At 41.6% G+C, this 18405-nt stretch overlaps 1 protein-coding gene across 1 annotated transcript in view; it reads left to right on the top strand.

The window, feature by feature from the left end:
- Positions 1-18405, top strand: part of EXOC3L4 (exocyst complex component 3 like 4) — an 85470-nt gene that overhangs the window by 60132 nt on the left and 6933 nt on the right. The window contains exons 7-12 of the mRNA XM_074291197.1: positions 1553-1653; positions 2877-2972; positions 9106-9220; positions 15691-15810; positions 15936-16088; positions 16427-16548. Coding sequence (XP_074147298.1) covers positions 1553-1653; positions 2877-2972; positions 9106-9220; positions 15691-15810; positions 15936-16088; positions 16427-16548 — 707 coding nt within the window. The remainder of the gene's footprint in view (positions 1-1552; positions 1654-2876; positions 2973-9105; positions 9221-15690; positions 15811-15935; positions 16089-16426; positions 16549-18405) is intronic.

The raw sequence follows: 18405 nt of genomic DNA, 5'->3' as shown, positions 1-18405 counted from the left end.
CTTCCAATGGCAAACTCTTTATAGCATCTTGATGCAGCTGGATGGCCAATGGATAGAGCTCAGGATTTGGAATCAGGAAGCCCTGAGTTCAAATACTGCTTCAAATATTGGATGTATGACCCTGGACAAGTCATTTATCCTCTCTCATCCTCAATTTTCTCATTTGTAAAAAGGGGACAAAATAGCAATAATTCTGCATGGTTTTCAAGGGGAACAAATTTGGTAATATCCATATAGGGTTTTACAAACATTAAGTTGTATTCCATAGATACCAGCTATTATTCTATGCTGTGTCTATGCTGGCACAGTGAGAATCTAAGAAAAATCAAAATTTTTTTCAGAGGTTTCGGGATGAGGAGCACCATGTTCTTGCCTCCAGGGCCAGGAAATTTTAGTTATCTACATTAAGTCACACAATCCTAGAGTCTTTGGGGGGATAAGAACTAGACTAGTCTCTGAGATATGACTGAGGATCATCAGAGACAGCTGGGAATTTGAGAAAAGGACATAGTTTTGGCAACCAATTTGTCTCTCCTGGGGAGGAGGGGAAGGGGCGCTGTGTAAGTAATCAGGAATTCAATTTATTTACCATCATCAACCTTTTTTAAGTCCCTCATCTATATGCAGAGCAAAATGCTTGCTCTTGAGGAAGATTCAAAGTTTCAATAACCCAGTCTCTCCCATCATTACAATCTAGAAGAATATGATTTAAATATAAATTTAACAACACACAATATTACGTAGTAAGTATATTTTGTTGAGATGCTGAGTCATTTACAGTAATGTCTGACTTTTTGTGACCCCGTTTGGAGTTTTCTTGGCAAGAATACTAGAATGGTTTGCTATTTCCTTCCCCAGCTCATTTTACAGGTGAAGAAACGGAGGCAAAGAGAGTTAACTGACTTGTCCAGGGTCACACAGTTAGTAGGTGTCTAAGGGCAGACTTGAACCCAGGAAAATGAGGCCTCTTAACTCCCAGATCGCTAACCACTGAACCATCTATCTAGCTCCCCCAATATGTATAATTGGCAAAATATAAAGCAGAATTCAAAGTGAAATCTGAGCACAAGATTGTTCCTGGGAGAATGGGATTAGAGTTAAAAATGGAAAGGTAAGTAGAGAAGGGGGTTGGGTAGAGAAGGGAATCAAGGATGCTCTTCTTGGAAGAGATAGCATTAGAGTTTAACTTTAAGTGATGAATGAGTTCATGTAAAAGATTCAACAAGTGAAAAGGAAGAGGGAGGCACTGAGGCGTGAGAGTATAGGGCATGTTGTAAAAGACAAAGAAGGTCAGTTGAGTTAGATCTAGAATGTGTGGAAGGAAGATGAGTCAGGAAAGGTAGAAAGACTCCAGATTGTAGTGACCTGGGAAAACTAAGAAATTTTAATTTTATTCTGTAAGTGATAGACTTTGGAGCAGGGATGTGATGTCACCAGACCCATATATAAGGAGAATTAATGTAGTGGATCATAAAAGATAGATTGAAGGGGGAGGAAATATGGTGGTACATCAGGTACAGCTGTTGCATTACTCCCTTGGCCTCCTTCCCAGCTGGTTGGGGAGCATGTGAACACAGCCCGGGCCATCTCCTCGGGGCTGGAGGCTACCACACTACAGATCTTGGAGAAGTCATTGAATGAATTCATCCCCAGGTCAGTCTTACACCCCCCAAAGACTGGGCCCTTTACTCTGCTGAGGGCTTGGCCCAAGACTTCCTAAAGCCAGGACTCCCACCTTTCCTTGGGAGGGAGTAGGTGGGAAAGAGAAATTATTACTAAGAACCCCAGAAGTCTGGGGCCTCAAAGTTCAATTTTCCCATCTGTAACCTGAGGAATTGCTTCAAGCTTAGACACAAGTGCTTGAAACCAAATTTCACAGGGGGAATTACTCTCCACCCCATCCCCACACTCCATGGAGTCTTCCTTTTTCCTGGGATTTAGGGAAGGGTCTACGGGAGACCCACAATGGGATTGGCTGGGGGAAGGTTGGGGCAATTTCTTCTTCTTCACCTATTAAAGATTAAAACAGTTATTATAACCCACCATACTTGTATTTTCTTCAGGTCCTTGGAAATCAACCTGGATTTTAAAAATCAAAGAATCTGGGTCTGAACCTCCCCTCCGTTCTCTTTTCCCTCCCTTTTAAATGAAGGCATTGGACTATTTTAGCTTGAAGGTCCCTGTTATTTCTAAATCCCTTTCAGGGTTGTGTGAGAATTACCGACCCTGAGAAGAAAGGAATTAGGATGTCCCCACTTTGAGAGAAGGAACCTGAGACCTAGAAAAGGGATGAAGCTCATTCAGGGTCACCCAGAAAATTAGCCCCAGAGCTAGGACCAGAGCCTATTTTTTTTTTCTGTGTGACAGACATTAACATGGAAAAATGTACCTGTGGAAGGACAGAATGCTCTCTTTTCTTGTCCAAGCCCCACCTCTAGAATGTGGAAATTGTCCATCTGCCCGAGCCCATCCCCTCCTGCTTATCACCTCTACTTACCAGCCCCAATTCTCCCCAGCAGGGTGGAAGTCCTTGAAAGGCACACACACACACACACACACACACACACACACACACATATATATATATATATATTTGTTTTTGTTTTTGTTTTACCAATGCCCCTAGGCATTTGTATTATGCCATATCATAACATATCATGTTAAGAAGTTTGGGTTTGGAGTTGAGACCCACAGGTGAATACTGGCTCTGACATTGTCTGTGGCCCTCCTCTCTGTCTCAGTTTCCTCCTCTATAACATGAGGTAGTTGGGTTACACGGTCTCTCACTTGTGTTCTGAATCTAAATTCTGATTCTTTGTTTCCTAATTTGGCTAAGCCGTCAGGATTTCCCCCTCTCTCCCTCTCTCCCCGTGCAGGTTTGAAAAGAAGTTCCTGGACTCGGACTCTGCCAAAGATCAGACCCTGCTCCTGCCCTACCTGTGTGCCTACATCAATGCCTTCCAGGAGCTAAAGTAGGCTTCACTTTCTAGGGGGAGACACTCTAGTGGCTGGGGAGGAAGTTAGGTCAGTCTCTGGCTAAGGCCCAAATCCCACCTAAGTCATCTTCCACTAAGCAGCTCTTTTGTTTAGAGCATTATCCTCAACAGTGGGGTTTGGGCATGCCACGGTCCCGCCTTCATCGAGTTTGCAATCTGATAGAAGGATATGGACTTGTTTATCTGAAATACTAATATACTGGAGAGAGGCAGAACGCAGTCTCTGGAAGGAGTTGGGGATAAATGTTATGGGGAAGGCTTCCTGGAGGAGGAGGTAATGTTTGAATGGGATTTTTAAATAGGAATAGAAATTGCAAATTAGGAACTGGACAGACATAGAGAGAGATGACAGGGGGTTCCAAACACAGGGGATAGTGTAACCAGAAGCTTGGGGGCAAAAGAGGGCTGATCACATCTGGGGGACAGAAATGATGCTTTTGTTTGGGGTGCCATAGGTAGAGGGAAGTAATAGGAGATAAAGTTGGAAAAGCAGGCCGGCACCAGATGGAGCCTCCAATATCTGGAGGAAGAGTCTATATTGACATTCAGGAGAGAGCCAGCAAAGATTTTTTTAGCAGAAATGTGACTCGCTCTATGCAATAGGAAACTTATTTTGACAGAAGTATGAAGAATGGATGTAGGAACAGAGAAAATAGAGGATGAAGATTCAGCTTTATGCTCCAGTCTCTCCCTCTTCTACCCTCTCTCCTTCCTTCCCTCCTTTTCATTTATCTCTCATCAGGGTAATTCAGTGGAGAATCAAAGATTCTGTTTTCCTCAGCCTTGACAAATATTCACTCAGTGACCTTGGACAAGGATCTTCATTTATTTAAACATCATCTGTAATATGCCGTTAATGATACCGTGCAGCATGTTGAGCAAAGAAATGGAACTGTCATGTCTTTTCCATACAACTCTGCATGAAAGATATTAACTCTAAAGGCAGAGGCAGAGGCAGAGCAGACTTGGGCCGTGGCCTGGCGGCCCCTTCTATATGGAAGCTCATAGGCAGGTGCTCCAGACAAGGGAAGATAAGAAAGACCTGGTCAGTTCTAACCACAATACCAGATGTGGATAATATTTAATTGATAGCTCAGCCACCCAATGACATGGATGAAGTGACAGAGAAGGTAGATTGTTCTTCCCACAAAGTCCCCTAGAAAGCAGTTAGCTCTTAGAAGCTAGCATCATTCCCCACCTTGAAATCATTAAAGATTGGCCTCCAAGCCTTGCCAGAGAGCTCGCTCATGTTCTATCTTTATCCCTGTTTGAGGAATTCATCCCATGAAAGAGGACATGGTGTCTTAGAAAAGCACTTGACTTAAGTCAGTAGATGTAGGTTTGAATCCTGACGCTGCTATTTGCTGGCTTTGTGATGATGGCTAACTCCCTTCTTATCCTCTTGCCTCCGTTTTCAGATCTGTAGAATGAGAGAGCATCAGCTCATATGATCTCTCAAATCCTGTCTGGCTCATGTTCTGAACCTGTACCACATGAACAAGAACCACAGAATTTAGGGTTAGAAAGAACTTCTAAGTCAATGATCTCCACTTCGCGATGAGGACATTGAGGTCCAGAAAAGGCAGCTCACAAAAAAAGTAAATTGTCCAAATCCCCATGTCTCCAACTTTGTGGCAAGGGAATGAAGGCGCATGAGAGAAAGGTGCCTTTTGGTTTTCCTTGGGATTTTTTAACCCATTTGGTAATTACTCTGCCAACAGATCCCATTTCTATGGCACTCAAAGTTTTTAAATATTCTCTCCACAATACTCCCTACGAAGGAAGACATGCAAGGATTTTTAATCCCCCTTTAACAGATCAGGAAACTGAGACCTGGAAAGAGGAAGTAATTTGCCCAGGGTCATAAAGTGAGCCAGGAGCAAAGGTAGAACTTAAACCCAGACTCCCTCACTCTCCATCTGATACTTTTTCCAATTTCTCCTTGCTGACCCCCTCTTTTGGTGAGGTTTACAATTCTTTTCCCAGTTCTTGCTTGTCTACTAGCTTGTGAGCATAAGGGACTAGATTTTATCCATCCCTCTAGGGGATTCAAAGCCAGAAGACCTGGGTTTTTCTACAGTTACTACTTAATGGTACAAGTCATTCTCTTTCACTAGGACTCAGTTTCCTGATTTCTAAAATGAAGTGGGTGTTCTAAAAAGATCTTTTTCTACTTTAAAACTTAAATAAAAATTCCTTTACACCCATACCTCCTATAGAGATACCATCAGGGCTGTTGCTTAGGGATCTCATAAATATATCATATGTCCCACTTCTGTCCTCCTCCCCCCACTTTCACTGCCCCCAAAAAAGCAGCTTCCTAAAGTCTTCATTTAATCTCAATTTCTTGACTCCTGGGGGTTTCCCCTACTTGCAATACAAGTCCAGACCTCAAGATGGCAGAAGACCACTGGGAATCACTGATGCAGCCAATACTAAGAATCACTGGATTGAAGAATCTGCAACTCGGAGGTCTTTAAATCCCCATGCTCCTAGTTTTAGACAGGGGGGACTGTAGAAGGACACCATTCTGGATCCTTCTTTCAGGAAGATCACAACTGGAGTAGACTAGAGAAACAGACCCAGTCCTGGATTTGGAATGCATAGAGTCTAGTTAGAGGAGAAGGGCATGCAAAGCAGAAACATGGTGTTATTCAGAGCCAGGATTTTATTTCAGCAGTCTCTGGAAGGAGGAAGGAGAAGCAGCAGAGGGGGAGGAGAGGCGATCTAGAAAGCTTTGAGAAAATTAGGTAAAAAGAAACTGAATGAGGGGGTGGTAATGTGTCTATAAAGAGGGGAATAAATTTGGGAATTGGAGGTAACCAAGCCAGTGCTCAACAGTGGATTGAATGTAGAGATGTACATAGTACAGAAATTCTCTAGTGGTCAAGAGAATAAGCAAAGCAGGCAATCATTTTAGATTAAGGCCTTCAAAAGCATAGGATTTAGAAATGACATTTTGTTGTTGTTGTCAGTCATTTCCCAACCTTCATGGCCCCATTTGGGGTTTTCTTGGCAAAGATATTGGAACGGTTTGCCATTTCCTTCTCCAGCTCATTTTACAGATGAGGCATTAAGTGACTCGTCTGGGGTCACATAGCTCATACTATATTATATAAAATTAAGGGGCATAGGGCATGGTGGCTGCCTAAGTAGCAAAATAGGTGGTGGTCACCTGGATACAGAAGGACACTGGAAAGAGCACAAAGTCCTTAGGAACTCTGTTCAGACTGGAAATTGGGGTCTGAGTTCGATTATTGTCTCTTGTATTCAGCACTTATGTGATCTTGAACCTGTCTCCTCATTTATAATGGAGGATTTGGATTAGGTGTCATCATCCAGTACTAATTCTGTGATCTTTTGGTCCCATGATTCATGAACACAAGAAGTCCCCAAGAAATGCTTTCTCAAGTTTCTGTTTCTGACACGCCACATCCATTAACTTTGGAATATGCTCCAAGTATTTTTCCTGTATCTTCTTCTTTCTTTCTTTTTTTCTGTCTCAATCTCTCATTATTTTCCATAGATTTAATTATTATGATTTTAAAATGATTCCAAGATCTATATATCCAGTCTCAATTTCTCTCTCTTGAGTTCTAGTCCAACATCATGAGTTACCTATTGGAGATATATGGATATCTCATACACATCTTAAACTCAAACAGATCCAAAAGAGAACTTTCTTTCCTCTAGGATACACACCCTTCTGAAATGTCACCATTACTTGTCAAGGTCATCACCATTCTTTACTCCTTATGCTACTTCACAAAGGATATCCATTCAGTTGTCCAGTTTTGTTTTTATTGATACAACTTGTCCTCTCCAATCATACAGCCACCATTCAAGTCCAGGCCCTCATCATCTCTCAAGCAGACTAAAGGATTGGTCTCCTAATTGGTTTTCTGCTTCAGATTTCTTCCTTCCTTCCTTCCTTCCTTCCTTCCTTCCTTCCTTCCTTCCTTCCTTCCTTCCTTCCTTCCTTCCTTCCTTCCTTCCTTCCTTCCTTCCTTCCTTCCTTCCTTCCTTCCTTCCTTTCTCTTTCTTTCTTAGATTAAATGACTTGCCCACAGTTAGTAAGTATCTGAAACCAACTCAAGTCTTCCTGACTACAGTCTCTTCTCCCTTCAGTCCCTTTTCCACCCCACTGCTAAAATGATTTTCTTAAAACTCAGGTCTGACTACATCATCCCCTACTCAATAAATTCCAAAAACATTACTTTTAGAACAAAATAGGGAATCCCGCTAGGCTTTTAAAGTTCTTCACAATGTAGCCCTTTCTTTCCTTCCAGATTTACATACCCCACCCCTCTACTTACTCTAGTATCTAGCCTGCTCCATCTCCCATCTCTCTGCCTTTGGCTGTCACCCCTGCCTGGAATATTCTCTGTCTTCATCTCCACCTCTCAGAACCCCTAGATTCCTTAAGATTCAGCTCCATCTTCACCTTCTGCGGAAGGCATTCCTCTGGCTTTCCTAGCGGTAGATGCCCGGGTTATCTTAAGTTTGTTTTTTATACACACCTAGAGCTGGGCGTGTCTCTTGTTTCTTGAAGGAAGGGACTCTTGTTTTGTCATTTCTATGCTAGCACCTCGTACAACATCTGGAGCACAGCAGATGCTTAATAAGTGCTTCTTAGTTGCCTGACTGATTGAAGGAGAGAGCTTCTCTGCTTCTCATTTCATTTTGTCCCACCTAATCTTGTTCCTATTTACTTGTTGTCTAATTTGGCCAGGGATTCTCTGCATTATCTTGGCCTGGTTATCTCTCCCTGTGAATCTTGTTTTCCTCCTCCACAAAACGAGGAAGTTGGATAAGATAGCTTCCTATCTCCTTCCAGCTCTGCCATTCTACACTCTATGGTGTGGTGCCCAGATCAGCCACAGAGCAGGCCATGCCAAACTCCCCTCCTCCTCCTCCAGCTAGCAGCTGCCCTTTTGGTTTTTCTCTGACATGCTTCCCAGGCCCACCCCAAAACAATCATTTAAAGCTGAGCCAAGCCTACAATTCTGGGATTTTCCAGCCCAGTGCCCTCCCTCTTCGGCAGGCAAACAGATGGACATGAAACTAGCATTGTCATTCTCAGAGCAGGGGAAGATTAGGGAGCCTTGGAGCCAATTTCTTTCTGGGAAATCCAGGGCCCTACATTTGAGGGGAGATGGGGAGGAAATTCCCTGTCTGTGGTACACTCAGAGTTCAAGTGGTACCCACTATAGCCCTTGCCCAGGTCGCTTCTCTTTTCTTCTTCTCCCCATCAAAACTGACCACAGGTTTTACCTCCCACCCCTTCAGAGCTCCATTCCCAGACCTTTAACAGTGACAATTAACAAGATTATTTGGAGGCAGCCCAGGTAAGGCTGAGAGCCCAGGCCTTCAAAGCAGCAAATTTGGATTTTAATCCCAGCGTTATAATTCTCTTTATAACTGTGAGCAAGTCGGTTCTCTTCTATGGGCCTCAGTTTCCCCAAACATAAAATAGCAATAATAGTTTTTTGTTTATAGAGAATTTAAGCATTTCCTCACAACAACCCTATGAGATAAGCAGCAAAAGTTCTTAGATAAAGTGTAGTCTCAAAGAAGGGGGCTCCACTTGCCCAATATCAAAGAAGCTAATACATAGAAGAGCTATGATTAGAAAATTAATGTGCACTTCATTGCATTCTTTTGCCTCCATAGGCTTTGAATAATTGTGAGAAGCAACATGGGGCAGTGAAAAGAGCACTGTTATATTTGAAATAAGAGAACTGGGGTTTACATCTAAGTTCTGCTACTTACAATGGCCTTGGGATCTTGGGCAAATGATTTAACATCAGTTTTCTGAGCAGTTATGAGAAGATAAAAGGAACTCATGTAAAATGGAGAAATTCAACTAACCAAATTCTGAGATCCCTTTCAGCCCTAAATCTAGAACCCAGTAACCTCAAAGTCTAATATTCAATGAGGCTTGCTGTTTGGGCCATTGTTTCCAGAGGATAAAAGGGGTGGCAATCACAGACCACAAAGTACAGAAGAGTGTCTCACTGAATGGACATGGAGGCCGTCTCCCCTTCCCAGAGTCCTGCTCCCTGACCAGTTCTAAGAAGCTCACCTGCTCCTGGCTTTTTCTCTCCAGGACCAACCTACCTGTCAAGTTCATGAGCAGCTTTAAGACTGTGGGAACAACTCTGTCTGAGGTGATTAACAGGTTCAAAAAGCAAATGTTGGTCCATTTGCATCGAGAAACACAGGTAAGGCCTTGGGTTTAAAATTTCTAGACTCATCTGCTCCAGTGGGATCATATGGAAATAGGTCACTAAAACTATATAAACATGATTTTAGGCTACATATTGACTTAGAAAACCACATGTTAACTTTATTTATGTCCTATTATATTATTTTTATTTATTTTGTTAGTATTTCCCAATTTTACTTTAATTTGGATCTCAAATATGCTTTGTTTAAGGAAGACAGAAAGGGAGCAAATTCTGATTCTGTCTTCAGGGAACCCAAAATCTGAGAAAAAGGAGAACTAGACCTTGCTCTCAGGGAGTCCAAAGTTGGGAAAGAGAGGAAGGGGTGACCTAGGCTCTGCCATCAGGAAGCTCTCAGCTTGGCAGAGCCAAATCTCCTACTCAAGAAAAGGGAACTGACTCTCCACTGTTGCATGGGCTCAGTACTTAATAAGGAGCAGCAACAAAGGAAAGTGAAAAAATGGAGAGGAGAGGAAGATCACTGAAGAGAGCTGAGAACTTCCTGGAGGAGAAGGGGATTGAATTGAGTTTTGTTTTTTGTTGTTGGTGATAGTGTTTGGTCTGTTTGGTTTTGGTGAAACAATTGGGATTAAGTGACTTATCCAGAGTCACACAGCTATTAACTCTTAAGGCTTAGATTGGAACTTAGGTCCTCCTGATTTCAGGGGTGGTGTTCTATCCACTGTGCTGTCTAGTTGCCCCAGAGTTGAGCTTTAAAGAATAGAACAGATCCAGAAAAGTCTTGAGTAAATATTTTCTTTTCCTCAGACACTGTCCTGGCCATAGGATAGAATGATTGAGGCTTTCTACATTCATGCACACTGGCTCCTCCAAAGGTAGGGGTAGGAAATCTGCCTTCCCACTGGCTGTATGGTCATACTGGGCAAGTCACATAATGATTTGTCTCAGTTTCCTCATTTTTAAAATGAGCTGGAGAAGGAATTGGCAACCCATTCCAGTATCTTTGCCAGTAAAACCCCAAATGGGATCACAAAGAGTTGGAGAGAACTGAAGTGATTGAGCAACAACAAAAACTTTAAAGTATCATAGAAATAGTTGTTGTGGAGAGAAAAAGAACATGCTAAATTCTTTTTTTTTTTGATTCATTGATATTTATTTTTAAATAATAATAATAGCTTTATATTTTCCCAAATACATACAAAGATAGTTTTCAACATTCACCCTTGCAAAACCTCATGTTCCAAATTTTTCTACCTCCTTCTCTCCCACATCCCTCCCCAAGACAGCAAGTAAATCTAAGTTAAAAACGTGTAGCTCTTCTAAATGTATTTCCAAAAACATGAAGAAAAAACAAACAAACAATAAAAACAAAAAAGATTTGAAAATACTATGCTTTTATCTACATTCAGTTCCATAGTTCTCTCTGTGTATACATGAATGGCTCTCTCCATCACAAGTCCATTGGAATTGCTTGAATCACCTCATTATTGAAAAGGGCCAAGGCCATCCCAGTTGATCATCACATAATCTTGTTGCTGGTTACAATAGAATATGCTAAATTCAAATAACTAGTTTTTGAAAGTACCTATTAAAGAGTCAAATGTGTGACTGAAATTAGTTTTCTTGTTGTCCAGAGTGTTTCTCCCCCCAAATTTTCATTGCTGTTGTTTTGTTTTTGGAAGCGATTTGGTCTGATTTGCTCAAGCTTACAGCTAATAAGGGTCTGAGGCCAGATTCATACTCTGGTCTTCCTGACTCCAGAACCGATGCATTTATCCACTGTACCACCTGGTCCTAATTTTGATGTGTGTGTCTGGGTGTATGTGTTTATACCTATCCTATCCTCTATCCATATACTCAGACACCTTCCACAAACAGTACCAGTCTGGTTTCTTGAATGAAGTCACAGAATATAGTATAAGACAAAGGCAGACAGTCACTTTGAGGACACACAGGTAGATTTGCCTATGGAATGAGCAGGATTGCAATGAGATTGCTGACCAGCCAGAATCCACATGATCTTTGACAAAGGCCAGGGTGGAGGACCCGGAAAAGTGGCAGGGACTTTTTGGGAAAGATGGAGGAGAATATGGGAAAGTTTTTCATTTTCCTCTCATCATAACTCATTACAAAAAGCCCTTTTGTAAGAGGCAAAAGGAGAAGTTGCCCAGGCCACGTGACAAGAAGTGGTATCCAAAAGGAGTGTGCATAGGAGAAGAGATAGTATAAGAGGAAGCAGTATATCAGAGAATGCACTATAAGAGACAATGTACATTTGTCCATTATGAGAAGTGGGCCCTCCCTGCTGAGTGGCAATCCTTTTAACTACCTTTGTCACATAGCCACAAAATCTGTTCCCAAAAGTTCTCTCTCTTCAAGTTTCCAAATACACTCCTATGATCTCTACCCTAAATATATGACTTTGTTTCTTCCTTGGCAGACAAGGTTGAGGTCATCCATTGTGAGCGCTGTTCTCTCCCCTTCTCCATGTTCCAAAATGTGCCTATCTCCACTTATCCTCTTCCACTTGCCCCGTCTCTGAGAATGAGGCAAATTTCTCTTCTTGCCAAAACTAACTCCCTTTGTGGTGTCTTTGACTATTTTTAAAAATTCCAAGAGACACAATTTCTGGGTAATTATTTTATTAATAATGTTTATTATTATAACAATAATAAACATATTTAGTAATAAAAGGACGGTCATTTGGCCATATTTCTTCATGACTCTTCATGGAGGTGAGTTCACAGTTTATATGCCCTTCAAAGAGTATATGCTCTGAAGGTGATAAATTCTGATTGGTTAACAATGAGAAAGTAAACATTACAACAGGCTGAGTTATATTCCAGTGAGGGTCTTAGGGTACATGACTTGGACCACCGGAGTCTTGCTTAGAGAGATTCATCAATTTTCATATCACCTGTCTGACAAAAGGGAGGATCCACATTTTCCCAGACTTGTCTGAGCAAACACTATGATAAGCAAGAATGTATATTTTATTAACCCAAACTTAAATTTTATTTTACTTTCTGATTAGATAAATTAGGTAAATCTTTAAGCGAGATCTCCCATGCTAGCTGGTTTCTGCATAAGGAAGTAGAAAAGGCAGAAAAAAAAACCCCATTGGTTCTGATTGAATAATTATTAATACCAGGAAGAAATAGTCACTTCTCACATGCCTTTTTTCATATCCCCTCCTTTGGAAGCTCCCTGCATCCATCATTTTCTCTTTCTTTCTCATCATGAAAGGTTCCTTCCCAGCTATCTACAAAAATGCTTAAGTCTCACCTATCCTTAAAAACTCTTTACTTGACCCTACCATCCTGTGCCTCACATTTCTCCTTCCTTTTGACTGCCAAGTTCCTAGAGTTGCTTGTACTTGCTATTTTCACATCATCCATTCACTTAACTCCATACAACATGTTTTTGCTACCTATTCTCTCCAAAGTGACCAGAGGTATCTTAAGTGCTAAATTTAAGGACTTTTTCTCAATTCTTTTCCTCACTGAATTCTCTGTAGCTTTTGAAACTATTATTAAGCTCCTACTATGAGCACTGATCTAAGCACTGGGGATATAAATAAAGCAGTCCCTACCATCAAAGAGCACAGCTGAATAGAGGAAGACAAAGCACAAAAGGAAGTTAGAAAACTTGAGGGGAAAGGGAAGCCAAGGGATTCTTGCAATCAAAGCATCATGTTCCAAGGAGTTCAGACCAAGCAAACTGTACAGGGGAAGCAGAATAAGTTACAAAGTTTAGGTTCTGCCCTCTATAAAGGAAAGCTTTGAGAAGAGTTTATATTCTTCTTTCTTCCAATCAGAAGAGAGAGGGGGCTAAGGAAACTGGGAAGGTGTGGGGATTCCAGCTTGAGTTAACGGGCATCATGAGATTTCTAGTGATCAGCTCATCCAGGCCTTCTCTCCACCCCACCCCAACCTCCTTAACTTAAATTCTCCTCTTGGCTATCCTAACAGCACCTTCTCAAGTCTCCTCTGCTGATTATGTATCCATCTATCTCTTCTAAATATAAGTATTCCCAGGGCTTAGTCCCTAGGTACTCTTCCCTTTTCCCCTTCCTCTATAATCATTTTCTCTCACCCCCCTCCACTTCCCTCCCTCTCTTTCTCTCTCTTTTTTCCTTTTTCTTCCTCTCTTTCTCTCCCTCTCTCTCTCTTGCTCTCCCTCTTTCCTTTTCTCTCTCTCTCCCTTTCTCTTCCTCCCTGCCTTCCTTCCTCCTTCTCTCTTATCTACCTTTCTCTTTTCTTTTCATCTCCTCTTTTCCTCTCTCTTTTTTCTCTCATTCTCTTTTTTCTCACCTTCATTAGCTTCCATAGGTTCAATAATAATCTCCATGCAGATAAATCCCAGATCTATATATTCAGCAATAAACTTTCCCATGAATTCTAGTTCCACATCTCTAACTACCTGCTGCATATCTGTACATCCTGTTGTTAACTCAAATTCAATCTGTTCAAAACTGAGATTATTATCTTCTCTACCAAATCCCCTCCTATCTTCCTGTAGCAGGCACTATTACTTATCATGCAAATTAAGAAGGAAGCTGAATTCTAATGATTGGCATAGGGCTACACTAGCTGGTTTGGAATGGTCTGTTGATAGTCAAGCAAAAGCTTTAAGTGGGTATGGACAGATGAATAGTCAGGGATAGAATAACATAAACCCTGCCACTCCTATTTACAGGGCAGTGTTCTTTGGCTGGGAGCCCAAATGAAAATTGAGATCTGTCCTACAGTGGAAGGTACAAGGCCTAGGTTTACATAGGGCTTTTAGGCAAAAGGTCTGTCAATGAAGCTTTCACATCAGGGCCAAGGAGCATGAACTAGTAGCAAAAGAATGGGAAGTCCCTAAAATTTAATGGAAGGACTATTCAGGATGAGAAAGGTGGAATTGTAGCTATTTTGCGGCATCAGTCTTAACCAGAGATTTTTAGCAGCCAATTCTAACTAAAACTTCAAGCTTACCAGGACTGGGTAACAAGAGATAGCCTAGGAAAAGGGGACCATCTATTCCTTTGACTAATCAATTATTCTCCTGATCAGTCAGGTTCAGAACTTCAGCGTTCTCTTTGATTCTTCACCTTTCAATACCCATATCCAGTTAGTTGCCAAGTCTTTGCACAATTATGTATATATCTTAGCTATAAATAAATATCATGTATTAAGAATACAGGTATATTATATTAATTATATACATTATAATTATATTAATATATACATTATATTAACAATATGTATAATAGCATACAATTGTATGCTATTATGAACAGATGTGACTCAACTCCAGTGATTCAGAAAGATTCTACACCACATCTTGTTTTGAGTCTTCAGCTAGTGCCATTATAGTATGTATAATATATAATACATAATGTATACATTATGTTCATGCACATATTATATGATGCATTATATATGTATCTACTATATATGAATTACACATACACATTAAATATTATGCATATTATTATTTGTATTATAAAATAGATAATATATTATCATTATAGTATGTGTATTATATTGCTATATGTAATAAAATATAAGAATTAGACATTTATATACAATATATATATCTATATATGCATCTATATCCACTTATGTCGATCTCTAGGTCTAAATTTAGACAGGTGAGAACACCAGTCATTTTATTGTTAATCAGTCATTTCTATTCCAACTCTTGTGATCCATTTGGGGTTTTCTTGACAAAGATGGTGGAGTGGTTTGCCATTCCCTTCTTCAGTTTATTTTATAGACGACAGCAAGTCTTGTAGTTCTCATCAACCTTATGGCACTTGAGCACAGAAAACTTCACCTTCTTTCTCTATGCTTATTCTTTAAAAAATGCTGTAAAACTTCTTTCTCTTCTTTGGCACTAACTAAGTCTCAAAACAAGATGAAGCCAGATGACATCTGTTCAACTTCTAATTGCTTGCTGGCAAAAATAATCAAAGTTTGTAACTCAGCCTTGATATTGTGAATAGCATCAGAAAGTTCAGCCTCCTGCCAGTCAAAAATCCTTTATAAAAATCTTGATTGTGCTCTGGCCCCACCTGTAGGGAAGGTGAAGAAGGAAGAATAACGTGGGGGAGGTGGAGGCTCAGCAATGAGAACATGAACTAGAGTCTGTTCAGGAAATGAAGGCTTGGCTTTTGGGAATACACAGAGTAACCAGGAGCCCATTTGTCTGGAATAAAGGCAGCAATGCATGCTTTACGAATGTTCCATTTACATACATTAAAGGATATATATCATGTGGCAAAGAAGGTTTGGAGAGCAGGAGTGGGATGTGGGATCTAAGTGAGCTTTCTGGAAGGAATGAGGTGCCTGAGGTCCTGAAGGGTTTGGATTAGGAGAGGTGGGGAAGAACCTCTTCATGGCACTGTCTCAGGCCCTAGAATGTGGGGGTGGGTGTCATAATGTACTGGAAGAGTCAGATCAAACAGTCCTCTGCGCTGGAGAACAAGGGTGTGAGTGGTTCGCTCTCTGCCCCCACAGGTCCTATTCAAGGATGTGGGCAACAAGGCTTGGTTGACTACCGACAAGCTACAGCCGATCATGGAGAAGACAGTCACCTTTGCCAAGCACCTGAAGCACCTGGCTCAACCCCACAGTCAGGTGGCCCTGGGGATGGTCCTGGGGAGGCACATGGAGGGCATGGGGACTCAGATGGAAAAGACTGGGAGGCAAAAAGCTGGGAAGGAGCCTTGAGGCTGACCTCCACTCTTCTATTCCTCCCCCAGGAGTGTCTTCAGGAAATGCACTGCTATGTGATTCGGGAATACGTGGCCCATGTGCTGAAGCCACGAGAACGGCTTCGAGGAGCAGACCGAATGGCCAGTGCCCACAAGATGAGCCAGGAATCGGAAGCCATTGGCTTCACCTTTCAAAGTCTGGTACTGCCCAAAGTTATCTCCTTCGGTCGCTAATGCGGTGTGGTTGGCCTCTGGTCAGAATTTGCTGTATTTCACTCATTTTCAGCCATGTCCAACCTTTCATGACCCCATTTGGAGTTTTCTTGACAGAAATCCTGGTGTGGTTCGCCATTTCCTTCTCTAGTTCATTTGACAGATGAGGAAACTGAGGCAAACAGAGTTAAGGGATTTGCCCAGGGTCACACAACTAATAAGCATCAGACCAGATCTGAATTCAGGAAGATGGGTTTTTCTGACTCCAGGCTGAGTCTTCTTCATGCTCACCCCTTTTCCTTATATCTGGTTCCTTGTCTTCCCAGGGCTCAGAAGCTTCTTGGCTGGGTTTGGCGATCCCCTGCATCTCAGACATCCTGAAAGAGACCCACAAAGAGGACATTAAAAAACACATTGAAGCCCTCATCAGGGGTTACCCGGACATCAGGTCAGTGCTGTCCTGCATCTGGAGGTTCCTCAGGGTCATCACAGCCAGTGGGACCCCTGAACTGGCACATCTTTCGATACTTCTTTCACCCCTGCATGCTGATCACCTCCATCCCAGCCCTCTTTACCATCCAGGGATCCCTTGGTTCTCACGCCAGGGCAAGGCAGATGAATTTATCATCATTTTTCCAGCCAAGGGAAGTCCAGAAAATGGAGCTTAGTGGCAGCTCCTGACTTCCACCCCATACTCCTCCCTTTGCAGCCTCACATATAGAGAGAGCTTGAAGCATAGTGGGTAAATAAAATCAGAACAGGATGATGGGAGCTGAAATCCAGTGTGCTTCCCCTTGAACTTTGGACAGTTCATTGTCAGGGAGTGATGCAGTCCCAGCATGGCCACGGCTTTCCCTGGAGAGGCATACATCTCCCAGATTGGCACCTCTTTGTTCAAAGAAGGGAGGCAACTTCTGGTCCAGAGATAGGGTGGAACCTCTCCTCATCTCCAGAAAAAGAAAAAAAAGTCATAGACTCAGTTTAACAGTTCCAAAAAGGCAGGCACATTATTGTTTTCAGGAAGTCCTTCTTGCCCTCCTTCCCATAGATCTTCTGTCCCCTGACAGCCCCCTAGTCTGAAGGCAGTGATATGATCTAGCTTTAGGTAGCCCCTGGTCTTGGGAGTTGGAGAAGAATGAAGAAGGAAAGGAGCTTTTATTCCTTGAGGAAGTGCCCAGTCTGAGGGAGAATCAGTCTCTGATCAAAGGGAGAGAAGAGACTCTGCCCTTAGAACCAAGGGTACTTCTTATTCAACTAGCACAGAAGATTAAACTTGTAAGAAACCTCAACAATCCTCTCTGGGCCTTCTCTCTCATTTTATAGATAGGGAGACTGAAGCAGAAGCACAGGAGACATGTCCATGGTCTTGTAGCTACATTACCCTGAACAAGTCACTTAATCATTGTCTGATTCAGTTTCCCCATTTCTAAAACAGATTGATAATAGGACCTAATTCCCAAGAATAAAATGAGATAATATTTGTATTTTTGTTCATTTTGGGGGGGGGCAATTGGGGTTATTACTTGTTCAGGCTCACATAGCTAGTGTTAAATGTCTGAGGCTGGATTTGAATTCAGGTCCTCCTGATTCTATTGCGTTATCTAGCTGCCCCAATGAGATAATAATAATAAGCATTGTGCAGACATTCAGAGAGAGGACTATGGGGATTGAATGTGAATCGAGATAGTATTCTTACCTTTTGTTGTTGCTTACTTATTTGGTTTTTATTTTCTCTCTTTTTTTCTTTTTGATCTTATTTTTCTTGTGCATCCTGATAAATGTGGAATTATGTTTAGAAGAATTGAACATGTTTAATCTATATTGGATTACTTGCTGTCTAGGGGAGGGGGGAAGGAAGGAGAAAAATATGGGGACACAAGGTTTTTCAAAGGTAAATGTTGAAAAGCATCTTTGCATATATTTTGAAAAATATAAGGTTATTATAAAAATATCTTGGGGGAAAAAGCATTGTACAAACTGCAAAAAATACATGGTAGTAATAATTATTGTTAGCACATCAAGACCTGGAATTTGAATCTTCTGATTATATATCCAAGAGTCTCATCTCTATATCATTCTTCCCCTTCTATGTCCCTCATTCCTTTGCTTATAGGTTGGATGCTGCTCCATCCAGAGGGACAAAGTCAATAGAAGGTCCTGGCCTGGGAGCTAGGAGTCCTGACTGCCATTCCCTCACTTTGTTACCTTGCTAATCATGCTTTCTCTCTCAGCCTCAGTCTCTAAAGAATGAAAATGGAGGTGTTTACTGGATAGATTTTGAAGCTCTCTTTCAATTCTATGATTA

This window comes from Sminthopsis crassicaudata, chromosome 2 (genome assembly GCF_048593235.1).
Source record: "Sminthopsis crassicaudata isolate SCR6 chromosome 2, ASM4859323v1, whole genome shotgun sequence".
NCBI lineage: Eukaryota > Metazoa > Chordata > Mammalia > Dasyuromorphia > Dasyuridae > Sminthopsis > Sminthopsis crassicaudata.
This window is presented reverse-complemented; position numbering and strand designations above follow the sequence as displayed.